This window comes from Nomascus leucogenys, chromosome 19 (assembly GCF_006542625.1).
Source record: "Nomascus leucogenys isolate Asia chromosome 19, Asia_NLE_v1, whole genome shotgun sequence".
NCBI classification, from domain to species: domain Eukaryota; kingdom Metazoa; phylum Chordata; class Mammalia; order Primates; family Hylobatidae; genus Nomascus; species Nomascus leucogenys.
Window position 1 is genome coordinate 74488653 of NC_044399.1, and position 18609 is coordinate 74507261.

The following is an 18609-nucleotide window of genomic DNA, read 5'->3' on the forward strand; positions in this document are numbered from 1 at the left end:
GGGAGTTGAACAATGAGAACACATGGACACAGGGAGGGGAACATCACACACCAGGGCCTGTCGGGGGGTTGGGGGCAAGGGGAGGGAGAGCATTAGGACAAATACCTAATGCATGCAGGGCTTAAAACCTAGATGACGGGTTGATGGGTGCAGCAAACCACCATGGCACATGTATACCTATGTAACAAACCTGCACATTGTGCACAAGTATTCCAGAACTTAAAGTATAATAATAAAAAAAGTAAAATAAAATTTTAAAAAACCTATAACTCTGACCACTCCCTGGACATCTCTACTGTTGGTTCACAAAAACTCCCATGCACAGGTTCCAAACACAGCTTTTCATCCTTCTCCATAATCCTGTCCCTTGTCCTGCAAGCCCTACTTCAGAACATGATGCCACCACCCAAGGCTATAGGCAGACAACCTGGGAATTTGGAAGTCAACCAAATGCTGCCCCTTCCCTTACAAGACTGTGAACTTCTGGAGGACAGGCTTATATGTTTTGTAGCACTTGTCTGAGCATTCAGCACTATGCCCAGCACATGACAGCCACTCAAGAAATGCTGGTTGCTGAAATAAAGAACAAATGGGCTCACCAATTAAAGAATCAGAAAGACATCAAAACCAGACAAGGGTACAACAAAAAGAGAGTTACAGGCCAATATTCCTGATAAACACAGATGCAAAAATCCTCAACAAAATATTATCAAACAGAATTCAACAATGCATCAAAAAGATCATTCACCATGATCAATTCACCATGGGATTTGTTCCAGGGATGCAAGGATGGTTCAACATCCACAAATCAACAAATGTGATACATCACATTAACCATACAGAACAAAAACCACATGATCATTTCATTTTCAACAAAGGTGCCAAGAATATACATTGGGAAAGGACAGTCTCTTTAGTAAGTGGTGCTGGTAAAACTGGATAACCATATGCAGAAGAATAAAACCAGACCCTTCTCTCTCACCATACTTAAAAATCAAATCAAAATGGATTAAATCTAAGGCATGAAACAAAGAAACTCCTAAAAGAAAACATTGGGGAAATGCTTTAGGACGTTGGTTTGTCTGGGCAAAAACTTTTCAGATGAGACCTCAAAAGCACAGACAACAAAAGCAAAAATAGACAAATAGGATTACATCGACCTAAAAAGCTTGTGCACAGCAAAGAAAACAATCAACCAAGTAAAGAGCCAATCTGCAGAATGAGAGGAAATATTTGCAAACTATCCACCCAACAAGGATTAATAACCTGAATATATGAGGAATTCAAAAAAATCAATAGCAAAAACACAAATAACATGATTTTTTTAAGGGCAAGAAACACGAATAGAAATTTCTCAAAAGAACACATACAAATAGCAAACAAGTATATCAAAAAACATTCAACACCATTAATTATCAAGGAAATGTAAATGTAAACCTTTTTTCATGGACAACCATTTTCAACTCTCCTGGGTATATACCGAGGAGCAGAATTGCTTGGTAATGTGGTAACTCTATGTTTAACCTTCTAAGGAACTGCCAGACTGTTTTCCAAAGTAGTTGCACTATTTTACATTCCCACCAGCAATGAACAAGGGTTCCCATTGCTCCATATCCTGACATCTGTTATTATTTGTCTTTAATAATTTAGAGTCTGCGACAACTGCCCCCACCACGGGAACCACAGTAAGCTATCATCTCACCCCAGTTAAAATGGCGTTTATCAAAAAGACAGGCAATTGAGAATGCTGGTGAGGATGCAGAGAAAGGGAAATGCTCGCACAGTGTTGGTGGGCATGTAAATTAGCATAGCCACTATGGACAACAGTATGGAGGTTCCTCAAAACACTAAAACTAGAGCTACCATATGACCTAGCAATCCCCCTGCAGGGTAAATATATCCAAAAGAAAGGAAATCAGTATATGGAAGAGGTCTGCACTCCCATGTTTATTGCAGCACTACTCACAATAGCCACGGTACAGAATCAACCTGAGCGTCCATGAACAGATAAGTGGATAAGGAAAATGTTTTTTATATACACAATGGATATTATTCACCCATGGAAAAGAATGTAATCCTGTCATTTGCAGCAACATGGGTGGAATTGGAGGTCATCATGTTAAGTGAAAGCCAGACATGAAAAGACAAATACTGTGGCCAGGTGCGGTGGCTCACGCCTGTAATCCCAACACTTTGGGAGGCCAAGGCAGGTGGATCACTTGAGGTCAAGAGTTCGAGACTAGCCTGGCCAACATGGCGAAACCCCATCTCTACCAAAATTACAAAAATTAGGCGGTGTGGTGGCATGCGCCTGTAGTCCCAGCTACTCAGGGAGGCTGAGACAGGAGAACTGCTTGAACCCAGGAGGCAGAGGTTGCAGTGAGCCGAGATGGCGCCACTGCACTCCAGCCTGGGCAACAGAGACTCTGTCTCAAAAAAAACAAAAAAAACCACAAATATCGCATGTTCTCATTCATATGTGGGAGCTAAAAAAGTGAATCTCATGGAGATAGAAAGTTGACTGGTGTCACCAGAGGCTGGGAAGGGGCAGGGGAGGGCAGGATGAAGAGAGGTTGGTTAATGGGTACAAAAATACAGTTAGATAGAAGAAATAAGATCTATTGCACAGCAATAGTACAGTACAGTGACTATAGTTGATAATAATGTATTACATAGTTCAAAATAGCTAGGAAAGAGTTTGAATGTTCCTAACTCAAAAGTTCAATGTTCGAGGTGATGGATATTTCTCTTACCTTGATTTGATCATTATGCATTTTATCAAAGCATCACATGTACCCAAAAATATGTACAAGTACTGTGTGTTCATTTTTTTTTTAAAGAATCAAAAAGACAATTACCAAGAACAGGTTCAATGTAATGTAATATATGAGTTGCTTAAAAAGAAAAAAGCATAGAACATTTTAGAAGCCCAGAGGAAGGTGCAACTAACTCTGCCTGGCAGAATCAGGGAAGGCTCCCATAAGACAGGCCATTTGATTGAGCGTTGAAAAAGGAGAATCCAAGCAATGTTTCAAGCCTGGGTCAAAATGAGGCAAGAGTAACTCTGGAACGTCCCATGCAGAGACTGGCCAAGTCCACCTCCTTGGATAAAGAGCTGAGTGAGTGACAGGGGACACACAGGTGCCTGAAGGCAGGGCCATCCCCTAAAGCTGAGCAAAGCCCCTCCCTGCAAGGTAGGGCACTGAACAGTGTAGCAGTGGAGGGGGTTGACAGACCCCGTAAGTCAGGCTGGGGTAGGGGTTTCCCAAGAGTTACCATCGTGCCCGGCTGTCGCCCTGGCCTTCTGAGCCCGTGTGCAGGCGGGGGAAGAGCCCCGAGCGTCGCTTGATGGGACTCCGTGACTGGTTCTTCGCCGTTGCCGCCACCACTGGAGGCTGCCGATGAAATCGCCAAAATGAGTGCTCCCGGCGTAAACACCGATTTCCTATCCCCTCATCCCCCTCCCTGGTCCACAAATGGCTCCTGGTCTGGAAGAGACCCCAGAAAATAGCAAGACAGCTAGGAAGGCCGAGATCTATGTAACTGGAGCTGAGGCCTGGAGACTCAGGCCAGTCACAACCTGTTTCCCTGTGTTAAGCCAAACCTTGTGGTCCCAGGTCATGACCCACCAAAGACCACAACTGCTGGAGGAACACAGGGCCAGGCCATCATATTGAGAAGGTCGGAACAATTCCGGGAGACACAGACTGAGAGGCACAGAGCCAGGGAGGCCCTGGAGGGACCTGGTTCAACCTCTCATTTTACCAGAGAGGAAGCTGAAGACCAAAGGTCTTCCAGCAAGTCACTGGCAGGGTGAGGACTCCTGACTCTCCTTCATTCCTCACAAACAAATGGAGCCGTGCGGTGTTCCAATCACAAGACAGGCTGAGAGCCGCAGAGCCGGGGCCACAGGCACAACGGGCGGCAAGGGGCAGCCGAGACGCCTTCTGCTTTGGACAGCTGCCTGGCCTCACGGTGGACAATGAGTGGTGGGAGTTTGAGGAGGGCAGACGGGAGCCCGGAACCAATCTTTAGAAGCCACCAAGTCTCCAACTCAGGCCCCAGCTCCTGCCATGCACATGTTATGGAAGCTCAGGAGAGCGGTGAGACCCGACCTGAGTCTCCTCATCCACAGGATGGAGAAGAGGCCCTGCTCTGCTCCCGCCATGCACCTTCGGGGGGGAGCAAGGTAATAGCTAGGAAAATATTCAGTCAATTAAATTAATTATGCGAGGCCATTTATAATACTCCTAATTAGTTCCATGGTGAGTATGTTCCGCTATTTTGAAGGAAAAGAAAGGAAAATCCTAGTCTATACAAATCCAAAGCCACTTTGCTTTAGTTACTTAGATTTTGAGACAGGGTCTCACTCTGGCACCCAGGCTGGAGTGCAGTGGCCCAATTACGGCTCACTAAAGCCTCGACCTCCCCAGGTACAGGTGATCCTCCCACCTCAGCCTCCCAAGTAGCTAAGACTACAGGTGCGTGCCACCATGCTCGGCTAATTTTTGCATTTTTTTGTAGAGATGGGGGTCTCACTTTGTTCCCCAGGCTGGTCTCGAATTCCTGGACTCAAGGGATCTGCCCTCCTCAGCCACCGTGCCCGGCCCACTTTGCTTTATGAAAGGCCCAACTATATGATTCCCTCCCCTCCCCAGCCCCTGGTACGAGTCAATCAGGCCCAAACTCACAGGCCTGCAGGACCCTTCCCTTGGGAACTGTACACATGGTGATAAACAGCAGAGACTTTGGATCCAGCAGATTCGCATTCAAATTCCAGTTGACTTTGTGTTTTGTTTTGTTTTTTTGAGACAGTCTCACTGTCACCCAGGCTGGAGTGCAGTGGCGCAATCTCGGCTCACTGCAAACTTCCACCTCCCAGGTTCAAGCAATTCTCTGCTTCAGCCTCCCGAGTAGCTGGGATTACAGGCACCCGCCACCATGCCCAGCTAATTTTTGTATTTTTAGTACAGACGGGGTTTCACCAAGTTGGCCAGGCTGGTCTTGAACTCCTGACCTTGTGATCCACCCGCCCCAGCCTCCCAAAGTGCTGGGATTCCAGGCGTGAGCCACCACACCCGGCCTCAAATCCCAGCTCTTAAGCTTAGCTGAGTGGCCTCTAGCAAGTTGCTTAACCCCAGCAGGCCTCCTTTTCCTCAAATGGGAACAGGAGAACACATCAGCACCTACCTCGGGCAGCTGCTATGGGAAGCAGGTGAGATTGTGTCTACAGGGGACTCAGCTCAGTGCCTGGTACACAGGCTACTGCTGCCATTAATAATAACAAAGCAAGGACACCCCTCTCACAGTCACGGGTCCCAAGCCCCTGGACAGTGAAACACACCCCAGGACCATCCTGCAGGGCTGGCCCCAAGGAGGAGGTCTAGCTGTCAAGGAAACTCAAGAGAATAGGACAGGAGGGCTTCTAGCACCATCTGGGCCAACCCCAGGTGCTATCTAGGATGGCGGCTCCAAAGGACCGTTTTCAGAGGTCAGGGGTCAGGGTGACCCCAAGCAGCCTCAGTTTCCCTCCATCATCCAGCTTGCCCTGATCAAGTCGCCTGCCCAGGCCTGGGTGGGGGCACTCTTCCTCCGTAGGTCTGGGGGGGCCTCCCTGGGACCCACTGCTGCCCCAGGACCTGCCAGCACTCACCGAGAAGGTGGTCTTGGTGACCTCCATGCTGTTGTGGGGGATGCCCCCGCTGAGGCTGCCGGGGATGCCCCCGCTGTGCGACTTCTTCTGGCCGCCCACCATGGTCTCCATGGAGTGGCTGCGTACGCGGATGGCCCTCTACGGGGAGAGAACAAGGGCCTGAGGATCAGCACCCGGGCTCTCAGGATGACTGCCCTCCTCATGGGGTCTGTAGACACAGCCCTCAGCGCGCGCGCGCGCACACACACACACACACACACACACACACACACATACACACACACACGGTCACAGAGGCCCATACTGCAGTTACTCCAGCATACAAAGGATGCTTCCATATTCTGCCCCACACTCTGGGCATGGGTGGAGGCAAGGCACAGCCCCGGCTGGAGGGAATCTTAGGGGTCGGTGCCCCAGCTCCCCTGCAAGGTGGACGAAGGTTGTTACCTTCATCTTACAGGTAAGGAAAATGAGGCTTGGAGCTCACCAAACCTGTACGACACTGACCTAGTTACTAACCTCTCTAAGCTACAGCTTCCTCATCTGTAAAATGGGAATTCTGTTTCACACCCGGCATCGTGGTGGGGATTCAACACACTCAGGTGTCTGACCACAAGTTGACTCTTTTCCAGAAAACTGAGCCTCCATCTGTAATAAACACTGGATTGTATCCCAAAGTGTGCTCTGTGCAACTTGGAATATGCTGGCCGTGGGTGAAAGCGTGTGAGGGTCTCTTACTCATCTGTGCATCAGGCCATGCACTGAGCCGCCCCTCCCACTTGCAGGAGCTTCAGACCCGCTTTCGTTACGGCCCGCGGTCCGATGCAGCTGCTGAAACAGATGCACCCTCAGCCTGGCAGAAGTGCAGGGTCTCGGGGGGCACGGAGCTGCTCAGGCCACCCAGGAGCAAGGGGCACACCGGCAAATGGTGAAGTACCCAGGAGAGGACCACCAGGGCGGTCAAGGCTTTGTCAAAGTACATGTGAGAGTGCGAACAGCTAAAAACCACGATTACTGAGCCACGGGAGGGATGCACCCGAGAAGGGACAACCACCCTCAGAGTGCTGTGGTGAAGCAGAGCTCGGCTCCACCTCAGGGAGGATTTGTTGACAAAGGAAGTCCCAGGGGACTCTGGCTGCCCCCTGGATGATGCTCTCTCTGGCTCCAAAGGCCTTCAAAGATGATGTGAGAGTTCTAGGAAGAGAAGGTTCTCTCCAGTAACCCTTTGATCATTCAGTCAGTCACTGGATCTGGCCAGGCGGGAATGCGACTCAGCAGTCAAAAGCATGGAGGCTTTAGGGTTTCACTGCCAGGATTTGTATCTGGGCTTCTGGGCCCTCAGCTCCAGCACGCATTAGCTGAGTAACCCCGGGCAGGTTACCTAGCTTCTCTGAGACTTAGAACGAAAGAGATGTTGGTGTCTACACCACGGAGTAGTTGTGAGAATACACACAGGGCTCTGAGGAGAGAGCCCAGCACATCGTAATGATCCAGTAAGTGTGGCTACTCTCACGGTTAATAAGAAGCACCTGTCGCAGGCTTCGCACCTGCCTAGCACTGTGCCAGGAACAGGGAGACCTGCAGCAGGAAAGTTGAGACGTGTAGGACATGGCCCCTGCCTCCGAGGAATGCCCAAGACATATTCCTCACATTGGGCCACGCTGAAAGACCCAGAGCCTGTGGGGTGCTCCTTCTGGATTAATCAGTTGTCCAGGCTTCGGCAAGGGCAGAGACTCCTGGACACGAATCCTATCTGTTTCTCACATACAAGCACCAACCCTCTGCCCCCTGAGCTCCCCACGGCAGAGCCAGGTTCTAGCCAACCGTGTCCTCCTCCTCCATGGGATGCAGGATTGTCACGATCTGCTTAAGGCAGGCAGTCAGCCTACCGTCTTGGCAGTGGCAGAGGAGGGAATATCCACTGGGGCCGTTGGCGAAAGGTTTTCTCAAGGACTCCCAAAAGAGATTTAACATGTCAGCAGACAAAACCACGACAATGATCTTAGCGCCACGAGGGGCCAAGCCTGAGGGACAAAGCTGACAAGCTAGGGAGGGCGGAGGGAAAAGACGAAAGGAATCTTGACGCCGACTGAGCCACGAGTCACCCAGGCCTCCTTGGACATGAGCTCATGGATTTTCCTTATCGTAGCATGAGCTAGTCGAGGAACGCTGCTCTCAGAACTCCAGCTTCAGAAAGCTGATGCGGAAGGACTAAGGCGTGGGCCCCACTCCCTTCCCTTCACACCTGTGCACACCTGTACAAATGTGTGGGCTCACACATCCCATGTGTAACCCACAGATGGTCTCATGTGGACAAACAACCTCCCTTCCCCTTTTGAGCCATCTTTTTTTTTTCTTTTGAGATGGAATCTAGCTCTGTCATCCAGGCTGGAGTATAGTGGCGCGATCTCGGCTCACCGCAACCTCCGCCTCCCGGGTTCAAGCGATTCTCTTGCCTCACCCTCCCGAGTAGCTGGGATTACAGGCGCCCACCACCATGCCTGGCTAATTTTTGTATTTTTAGTAGAGATGGCAGTTCACTGTGTTGGCCAGGCTGGTCTTGAACTCCTGACCTTGTGATCCACCTGCCTCAGTCTCCCAAAGTGCTGGGATTACAAGCATGAACCACCACGTCCGGCCTTGAGGTATCTTAGGAAGAGCTGGGTCTACAGCAAAGTGGTCCCAAGAAAACGGCAGGACTGCTGCTCCCGACCCAAACAACAGGTCTACCTGGGCACTCTGGATGTCAGGATTTCTCCAAGCTTGGGAAGGGCAAAGAACCCCATCCTGCCTGCTTTTCTATCCTGACAAGAGATAGAAAACGGCCCTACTCAGGAGGGCCGTTTGTAAACCAGACAGCCCCCTAGATGAGCTACTGACAGGGAGGTGTGTAGCCCACCAGCTTCATACGCCTGATTTGATCGGGCGTCTCTTATCTGAGTCAAAGATGCCGCTGGAGGGACATCATCTCTCACTCCCTCTCTAGACCACAGAATGGGGTCACCCAGCAACGGTTTTCCTGCCACATGGTTAAAACAGTCAGCACGTTCTATTCACCCCATCACACAAGCATCATAAAGCCATGTACCCTTTGAACAACTGAGGGCAGGACAGGGGTGGTGGCACACTGAGGTGTCCCTGGAGGAGCGGCGAGCTTCCTTTTTTAAAATAAATAAATAAATAAATAGAGACAGGTTCTTCCTGTGTTGCCCAGGCTGGTCTCAAACTCCTGGGCTCCAGTAAGCCTCCTGCTTTGGCCTCCCAAAGTGAGCCACCATGCCTGGCCGCAGCCAGGTTCCTTGAATGAGTTAAGTGCTCCATAAATCTCAGCATCTCGGCCAGGGGTGATGGCTCACGCCTGTAATCCAAGCACTTTGGGAAGCGGAGGCAGGTGGATCACCTGAGGTCAGGAGTTCAAGACCAACCTGGCCAACATGGTGAAACCCCATCTCTAATTTTTGTAAAAAATACAAAAATTAGCCAGGCATGGTGGTGTGTGCCTATAATCCCAGCTACTCGGCAGGCTGAGGCAGAAGAATTGCTTGAACCCAGGAGGTTGAGGTTGCAGTGAGCCGAGATTGCACCACTGCACTCCAGCCTGGGTGACAGAACGAGACTGTCTAAAAAAAAAAAAAAAAAAAAAAAAAAAAAAAAAAAAAAAAAAAAAAAACAGCATTTTTACATTCTCTTGGTGCCCTTGTGTGTTGACAACACCATCATCAATCATGACATTCCAAACTAATCATTTATATTCTGAAATCCAGTCAAGCACCACACAATGACATTGCAGTCAACAGACCGCATAGATGACATTGGTCCTATTAAGATTCTAATACTATATTTTTACTGTACCTTTTCCATATTTAGATGTTTAGATACACAAATGCCTGTCTTTGTGTTACAATTACCTACAGTATTCAGTAAAGGAACCTGCTGCACAGCTTTGTAGCCTGGCAGCCACAGGCTCTATAGCCAACATGTGTCATAGGCTAGACCATCCAGGTCTGTGCTGGCAGCCACAGGCTCTATAGCCGTCATGTGTCGTAGGCTAGACCATCCAGGTCTGTGCTGGCAGCCACAGGCTCTATAGCCGACGTGCGTCGTAGGCTAGACCATCCAGGTCTGTGCTGGCAGCCACGGGCCCTATAGCCGATGTGTGTCGTAGGCTAGACCATCCAGGGCTGTGCTGGCAGCCACGGGCTCTACAGCGGTGTCGTAGGCTAGACCACCCAGGTCTGTGTATGCCCTGCTGTCCATATAATGACCAAATGCCGAGTGACGCATTTCTCACAACGTATTTCCCCTCATTTCTCAGGACGTATTTCCCGTCATTTCTCAGGACGTATTTGCCGTCATTTCTCAGGACGTATTTCCCGTCATTTCTCAGAATGTATTCCCATCATTTCTCAGGATGTATTTCCCGTCCTTGAGTGACACGTGATTGTATTCCTCCCTGTCTCTTTCCCAGAAAGGATTCCATTGGGAAATCGTAACTCCTGTGTAACAGTATCTGGTCTCATGAGCCTCACATACAAGATCTATTGAATTTCTACAATTCTGAGATGCAGAGAGGACAGGCATTGGACAGAAAAGGTTTTGAAGGGTAAATTATTGCCCAAGGCCACATAGCAGGTGAGAGATAGAGCCAGGATCCAAACCCAGGACCCTGGGCTCCAGATAAAAGGGCCCCTATATATTAAAAACCGGTCCAGGTTGAAAATACAATTCAATTGGTGGATGACTGAAGGATGATTAGAAACCACGAATTTCCAAGGCTCCCACCAAAAAAAAAAAAAAAGAAAAAGAAAAGGAAGGAAAATCTCAGAGGCTGGAGTCACGGAGGACACTGGCTCCTCAATTAGCCCCGGTGCAGCCGCCGGAGTCAGCGAGGTTAAGTGTGAGGAGACGGCGGGCTGGGTGAGTGTGAGGAGTCAGCACTGGGTCTTCTGTCCCTCTAGCGGGGCAAATGCAAGACAGATGCCAGCTCTGCTCCAGGAGACCGTGGCTCCGACCCAGGAGTGGAGCAGGGGCAAGCACAAGGCCTGAGCTCTCTCGTGGGCCCCCAAAACAGTGGGGCCATCCTGACATCACAACTCCCCGTCAGGAGGAAAAGGAGGGGGGCAAGGACACCAAAGACCAAGGATTCTTGGCGGGGCCCCGCTGGGCTCCACCTGCCATCACTGGCACTGCTCGGGGGACCGGCTTACAGGTACCTCCCTGCAGGTCTGCGGGGCCACAAAGACTGCCAGGGATAGCTGCGGCCTCTCCTGCCACTAGGGGTCAGGTCAGACCTATGCATGAACTATCACAGTCCCTCAAAGGCTGGGAGAAATGAATGTGGCAACTCCCAGCTTGCCACGGCCCTGGGTCCATCACAGCCAGCCCGGCAGCCTTCTCCTCCCTGGTCCTCTGCTCCACCTCTGTGCGATGAGGTCAGTGGAGGGCTGGGCGAGCTCAGCATTTCTCAAAATGTGGCCCGCACGTGCTCTACGTCCATCTGACATCGGTACAGCAAGTATCATCACTTTTCATTGGACCAATAACAACCTCATCAACAGCTGGCGGTGACTGAGAATGGCACTTGAAGATGGTATAGAGATCATCATCGTTCAAACGTAACGTACAGCTCCTTCATCGCGAAAGCTGTTCTCGCAAGACTCCTGAGGGTCTGCTCACAGACTCCCAACCCCAGCGGCCCCATGGGCTGCGTTTGCAGTGCCGACTTCAGGCCTTACTATTTACCCTATAGGAACATCTCTTAATTTGGAGTGATCACTGCAAACTTTAGGTTTTTTTTTTTTGTTTTTTTTTTTGAGACAGAGTCTGGATCTGTTGTGCAGTGGCACAATCTCAGCTCACCGCAACCTCCGCCTCCCAGGTTCAAGCATTTCTCCTGCCCCAGCCTCCCAAGTAGCTGGGATTACAGGTGTGCACCACCACGCCCATCTAATTTTTGTATTTTTAGTAGAGACAGGGTTTCACCATGTTGGCCAGGCTGCTCTCGAACTCCTGACCTCAGGTGATCCACTCACCTTGGCCTCCCAAAGTGCTGGGATTACAGACATGAGCCACCACGCCCAGCCAAACGTTTGGTCTTTATAATTGGAAGGTTTTTTTTTAGGTCTAAGTGAAAATGCAAACTTTAGAAGTGTTTGTAGAACCAGCAGATTCCTGAGACTATCTCCAAGCAGTTCAGCTTGAAAAGTAGGTCTGGATGTCCAAAAGCCAACTGTTCTGTGTCTCATGGGAGAAAAGCTTCCATTACAGCCGGGAGGACAGAAGCGAGATGTGAGGAACTGCTCCAAGTGGGGTGAGGTGCCAGGCGGCACAGCACAGGGCGGTGGCAGGCCTGCTGCTCAGGAGAAAGACCAAGGGTCAGTGCTGACATGGGGGAGCAGCAGCCTCACCAGGGGCAAGGATGGATGGCTGAGATGGCTTTCAGCCCTGGGGATTCTCAGTTATGTTCCCATCAGCCTGGGAGGTGAGAACTTTGACGGGAAGGAGGCTGGGCGCAGTGCCTCATGCCTGTAATCCCAGCACTTTGGGAGGCCGAGATGGGCGGATCACCTGATGTCAGGAGTTCAAGACCAGCCTGACCAAGATGGTGTCTCTACTAAAAATACAAAAAAATTTAGCCAGGCGTGGTGGCGGGCACCTGTAATCCCAGCTACTTGGGAGGCTGAGGCAGGAGAATCACTTGAGCCCAGGAGGCAGAGGTTGCAGTGAGCCGAGATTGCACCATTGCACTCCAGCCGAGGCCTGGGCAACAACAGCAAAACTCCATCTCAAAAGAAAGAAAAAAAAAAACTTTGACAGGAAGAGATAAAGGCCTGTAACTTTTCCTTCTGGAATCATTTCAGGTATCACTTGTTTCAAGAGCAATCTCAGGAAGGTGTGGGTGAACTCCCTAAGCAATGTCCTGTTGACACAACAGCACCGCCCCAGGTGCCCAGGAAAAAAAAAAATACCAAAACTAGAGATGGTTCCCTGAGCTGGGCCAGACGCACAAGCCTGGCCACAGGCATGGCCTAAACACCAGAATCCACCCCAGGCCCCAGGGCTCCATTCGGCTGAGCCTGGCCTGTCCCCAGCTCAGGCCTCCACGCTTGGGACATATGAGAGCAATGATGAAAGGGACAGGGAACAGGAGCTCGTGCTCCCCAGGTGGGAAGGAAAAAAGATGGTCACAAATGGCCGGGCGCGGTGGCTCACATCTGTAATCCCAGCACTTTGGGAGGCTGAGGTGGGCGGATCACCTGAGGTCAGGAGTTCAAGACCAGCCTGGCCAACATGGTGAAACCCCGTCTCTACTAAAAATACAAAAAATTAGCCAGGCGTGGTGGCAGGCGCCTATAATTCTAGCTACTCGGGAGGCTGAGGTAGGAAAATCGCTTGAACCCGGGAGGCGGAGGTTGCAGTGAGCCAAGATTGCACCACTGCACTCCAGCCTGGGTGACAGAGCAAGACCCTGTCTCAAAAAAAATAAAAAAATAAAAAAATAAATCTGGTCACAACCGTCAGGGCCCTGAAGCTTACTCCGTGTGACTGTCACAGTCTCTCCCACACCCCACGCTGCTACCTCAGGTAGGTGTGAAAGCAGAATCTGGAAGCAGGCCTCTCTTCAACCTACAGTTGCAGAGATTTAGGGTTGAAAAGAATTCTCTGGATCACTGGATCAAAGATGAGTCGTGATGAAGTCTTAACGCATTTCCTCTCTTGTAAGCCCCTCTAGGAATACGTCAGACCCCCTGGAGTCAAGCACAGATCAACTGCGACTCCTACCAGAGGCGGGTGACTGGACAGAGCAGCCTCAGACCACTCTCCTTATACCGGCCACCCGTATTTAGCAGCTGGACCACCTCCTCCATTGGGCACCATGGGCAGAGTGTCCACAGCCTACAAGCATCTGCAGGATATAGAAATACTTGAAACCTGAAAAACCAACTGTTAACTCCAAAATACTACAAGAAACCTGCAAAACTCAAAACAAATGCTTCATTAAATGTCTACAAAATACAACATTATGTTGGCTCGCCAACTGCAGCTCAACTTTTTTTTTCTTTTCTTGAGACAGAGTCTCGCCCTGTCTCCAGGCTAGAGTGCAGTGGCGCGATCTCAGCTCACTGCAACCTCCGCCTCCTGGGTTCACGTGATTCTCCTGCCTCAGCCTCCTGAGTAGCTGGCATTACAGGCTCACGTCACCACACCCGGCTAATTTTTGTATTTTTAGTGGAGACGAGGTTTCACCACGTTGGCCAGGATGGTCTCGATCTCCTGACCTCGTGATCTGCCTGCCTCGGCCTCCCAAAGTTCTGGGATTACAGGCGTGAGGCACCGTGCCCGGTCTCACCTCTTACAGTTCTACATAAATTACATTTACTGAGGGATGCGGAAATGTTTTGATACGTGGGCTGTGGAGTGTGGTGGAGCCTCTGGAAGGAAGTCTAGAGCCTGTGGAAGGTTTAATGTGGCCCCCCTTTCTGCCTTCCCCAGACCCAAGCCTGTTTTCCCATTTACTGCATCTCACACTCCATTCTCTCGCTGGGTTGTCTGACCTGGCGCCCTCTCTCCTCCCGTTCCTCTTCTTCCGCATCCCTCTTCCGTCGTGATCTCCAAATTTCTCCTATTTCGCCCTGGCTCCCACTGTCCATCAGCACTGAAACAGGTGCCCCAGGAATCGCCCACCAGCCTGGACAAGCAGCTCAGCTCCTTTTCCCAACCCCAAGAGGCATCTTGGCAGCTGGCCCCAACTAGGGTAGGAGGAGCCGTGCCCTGCTCTCTGCAGTCCAGCCGGGCAGTGGGGGGCTGACCCCAGGCCTGCCTGGGCCCAGGCTAGTGTGGGTGGAATCTTAACAAAGTCAGAAAGTGGGAGGTGGTGTCACATAGCCGTTAAAAGCACAGGATCTGGAATCCGGCAGACCTGGATTCAACTCCACCTGCTCCCACAAATGATTCTGTCTCTTTGAGGCTTGGTTTCCTCCCACGTAATACTATGCCCATCATTATTAAAATTGAGTATGAACTATTATACCAAAATTACTACACCCCAAATAATAGCCTTCCTCACAGGGCACTGAGGGTAGCTGCGAGTCTCCAGGTGGGATAATGTGTGTGAAGCTTTCACTGTATACAACTGTAATAACAGCTAACATTTTTGTGCATTTACTGTATTCCAGGCAATCTGGACTTCTCCAGGCATGGTATCAATGAACTCGCATGATGGCTCTGACAGGGGTCCTGCTTCCTATCCTTATGTTGTTGACAAGAAAGTTGCACCTTAAGAGGCTTGAAAGACTGCCCAGGATCCCACAGAGCTGGGGTTTTAATAGAGGTGGGTGTAGCCCTACACATAATTCCCCATAAAGCCCCACACACAATGCCCCCAGATGGGAGTTTCCAAATCACCTTCTATCAGGCAACCCAGAAGAACACTGACCTAAGAATCAGAAGACCTGCGTTTGAAATGAGGCTCCACCTCTGCGTCGGTGTAAGGACCTGGGCAGCCCTGTGGCATCTCTCATCCCGTCCCCACGTGTGTTCGTGAAAATAACAAGACCCGTTCCGCCACCTGCACAGGCTGACAGCCAGGCTCGAGCCAGATGCTGGATCTACGTGCTGTGTGGACCAACAAGCACTCAGCAAGCATAAGATGAAAAACCTTCTCTAGCACACACCAGCTCGGGGGCCGTCCGAGCTCTACTTGAATAGCTCCAGGGACAAGGAGCTCACTGCTTCCTTTAGCAGCCCATTCTAGTTAGTTTTTCCCTTGGCAAAGTCCAAAGGGACTTGCCCATAGTTCCATGGCCCCTGCCCAGCCAGGTCTTCCCATGCTCGGCCACTGGCTAGGAAGAATCACTGCGGCACCCACAGCAGCTACGAAGACCCCTAAGGGTCGTGGTCCTCGCTCCTGCCATTCTGCCCTGGGATCCCCGACCCAGGAGGAGGCAGGTGAAAGCGCCGATGTTCCCAGCTTGCTCCGGCTCCTCTCCTGCTGCTACCTCTTTACTGTCCCTGCTTATCAGACTTCTGGGCCAGGAGGAGATGACCCAGATAGAGGAAGGATGGGGAGGCTGCTGAAGAAACTGTTGGCTGCTCCAGCCTCACACACTTCCTAACGGCCCTGCCCTTTGCAAACACCTGGGATACCCATACGTTTCCTGTCACCCCTCCAGCTGGCCCTTGGGCTCTGGGATCAGGATCCCGTGGACCTTGGACCACTTCCTTTCCTCCCCAGTCCCAACCCCACAGCAAACGTCAGTCACTCTGACGCTCATACCTTAAAAGACTCCAGGAACCCCCCGTGGCCTCCATTCTCAAACTTGTCCTCCTCTGGGCCCAGTCCCAGCATGGCCTGTGTGTGGGCGTGGAGCTCATCGTGAAGGTTGTCCAGGAGGGCAGCCCTGGTCCGGTCCTAGAAGGGAAGAGGGTGGGATGGAGAAGCTGGCTCTGAGAGCAGAGATGTGCCTGCTCCTTGTCAGCTCCAGACACCTGGCCCGGAGGCTGCCATTCTGCCCAGCCCGGCCCAGCCCAGCCACGGCGTGGACCTGCTGCTGAGCTGAGCTTCATGCTCACAAATGCTGCAGCTAAGATGAAGGCTGCATGCTCAGCCTCCTGCTCTACTCCCTCGCCCTTCTCCCTGGGTCGTCTCGCCGCTGCCACAGCTCCACCCTGGTGGTAGAGGAGCAGAAGGAAGAGTGAATCCCAGCCTGGCCCTCTGCCCCAGCTCCACATCCACGCACCCAACTCTCCACTGCTCCTCTCCATCCAGATGTTTGTCCAGAGCCATGCACGTGGACACCAGGGGCCACCATTCACACAGACAAGGACTGGCCCTTTCAGCAACCCGGCCTTCACAGGCACAACTCGGCCACCGTGTCATCAAACAGCCCAGGCTGAAGGCCCGAGTCACTCTACAGTCAATCCCACGTCCCCCAACACTTACAGCCAGGAGTCCACCAAGTCTTCCCAACTTTGACCCTAAACCATTTCCTCCCATACAGTATAAGCCTTTGTCATCTCTCCTGGATTCCTGTAAATAGCTTCTAACTGGTCGCCTTCCTGCACTTCTTGCCCTGCAACCTGTTCCTGTCACCGTCGTTCTCAATGACACCACTGTCAGAGCAATCCCTCTGGCATACACTTCGAGCCCCTCATTCTCCTGCCTAAGCATTTTACCAGCAGCCCACCTCCGAGCTGAAAGCCCTTCTGGATCTGATCCAACCAACATCTCCGGCTGAGTCTCCACCATTCCAGCCCCCGTGGGTCCTTCAGCCACAGCAAACCCTCAGCAGCTCCCTCCTGACGTCAGGCTCTGGTTCTTCCTGATCTTTGCTCATGCTGTCTTCCATGCCACATCAGCCCTCCCTTCCCCGCTCTTTCCTCCCGGCAGAAGGTTCATCCGATATCAAGATTCAGCTGTGCATGAGCCACCTCCTCCAGGAAGCCTTCCCTGAACACACCCTCTGTCCCCCATAGGCAGAAATAGTCACTATCTGAGCTGTGCTGAGCTCCATCCCAGCCTAGTGCTGGCACACTGTACTATAACTACCTATTTAGTAATGACCCCCCCCGCCCCACCCCCTGACTATCCTGTGAGCTCTCCAGGGATAGAAACTGTCTCACTTATTCCCATATCCCAGGGAACAGAACAGGGTCTGACACACAGTAGGTGCTTTAAAAATAACTGATTGGGCCGGGCGCAGTGGCTCACACCTGTAATCCCAGCACTCTGGAAGGCGGAGGCGGGCAGATCACGAGATGGTCAGGAGATCGAGACCATCCTTGCTAACACGGTGAAACCCATCTCTACTAAAAATACAAAAAATTAGCCAGGCGTGGTGGCGGGCACCTGTAGTCCCAGCTACTCGGGAGGCTGAGGCAGGAGAATGGTGTGAACCCGGGAGCCGGAGCTTGCAGAGAGCCAAGATCGGGCCACTGCATTCCAGCCTGGGTGACACAGTGAGACTCTGTCTTAAAAAAAAAAAAAAAAAAAAAAAAAAGACTCATTGGCCAGGCGCAGTGGCTCACACCTGTAATCCTGGCACTTTGGGAGGCTGGGGCAGGTGGATCACCTGAGGGAGGTCAGGAATTCAAGACCAGCCTGGCCAACATGGAGGAAACCCTGTCTCTACTAAAAATACAAAAATTAGCCGGGCATGGTGGCGCACACCTGTAATCCCAGTTACTAGGGAGGCTGAGGCAGGAGAATCGCTTGAGCCTAGGAGGCAGAGGTTGTGGTGAGTCCCAAGATCATGCCACTGTACTCCAGCCTGGGTAACAGAGAGATGGAGGAGCCCTGGATGAGGCTGGCTAACAGGCAGCCCAGCGGTCAGGAGGGAGACCTTCAGAAACCACACTCTCACCTCCAGCTTTGCAAACTTGTCCGACTTGCAGCAGGCGTTCTCGGCATTGGTGAGCTTGGTGAGCAGAAACTCCCTGAACTCCGGGCCCTGGAAGAGACAAGACGGACCTCAGGTCTGTCACTCTTGGCTGTTGCCAGAAGTTCTTCGGCCACAGTGACAGGCAGGCAGAGCCAGGGGCGTGGGGAGAACCCCTGAAAGGTCCCTTCCGACAGCGGATCATTTCTAGCCCAGGCCAAGCCCACTTGCGAATATCCCAACGTGGAAACCCGCTTCCCTGGTCCTGGGAAGCCACAGTGGCACTTCCATGACTGGAGCTCATTCTTGCCCAAGGCTCCTTAACCAGGGCTTGACATAAAAACCCTTCTTTCAGCAGAAAGGCAACCCCAGTGTCAAACACCCCAACAAGTGGTCCTATGCTGGGCCAGACTGGAGCATGAAAGAGGTGGGGAGAGACCCCAAGAAAGGAGGTTCCCCCAAAACCTGCAAAAGGAGCTCCCTAACGTTCCCAGCCTGAATTCGGCTCCATCCCAACCATTGCTACTCAAGCACTGAGACCTGGCATTGTGGATGCGAAAGGAGCAGAAGGAAGAGTGT

The 18609-nt window shown here is 51.5% G+C and overlaps 1 protein-coding gene across 6 annotated transcripts in view; it reads right to left on the minus strand.

The window, feature by feature from the left end:
- The window catches only part of RAP1GAP2 (RAP1 GTPase activating protein 2), a 267223-nt gene that overhangs the window by 12408 nt on the left and 236206 nt on the right, over positions 1 to 18609 (minus strand). For all 6 annotated transcript variants that reach the window (XM_030799615.1, XM_030799613.1, XM_030799614.1 and 3 more), the window contains 4 exons: positions 18016 to 18102; positions 15930 to 16064; positions 5654 to 5791; positions 3277 to 3395 (listed from right to left, as the gene is read on the minus strand). In XM_030799615.1, coding sequence (XP_030655475.1) covers positions 3277 to 3395; positions 5654 to 5791; positions 15930 to 16064; positions 18016 to 18102 — 479 coding nt within the window. The remainder of the gene's footprint in view (positions 1 to 3276; positions 3396 to 5653; positions 5792 to 15929; positions 16065 to 18015; positions 18103 to 18609) is intronic.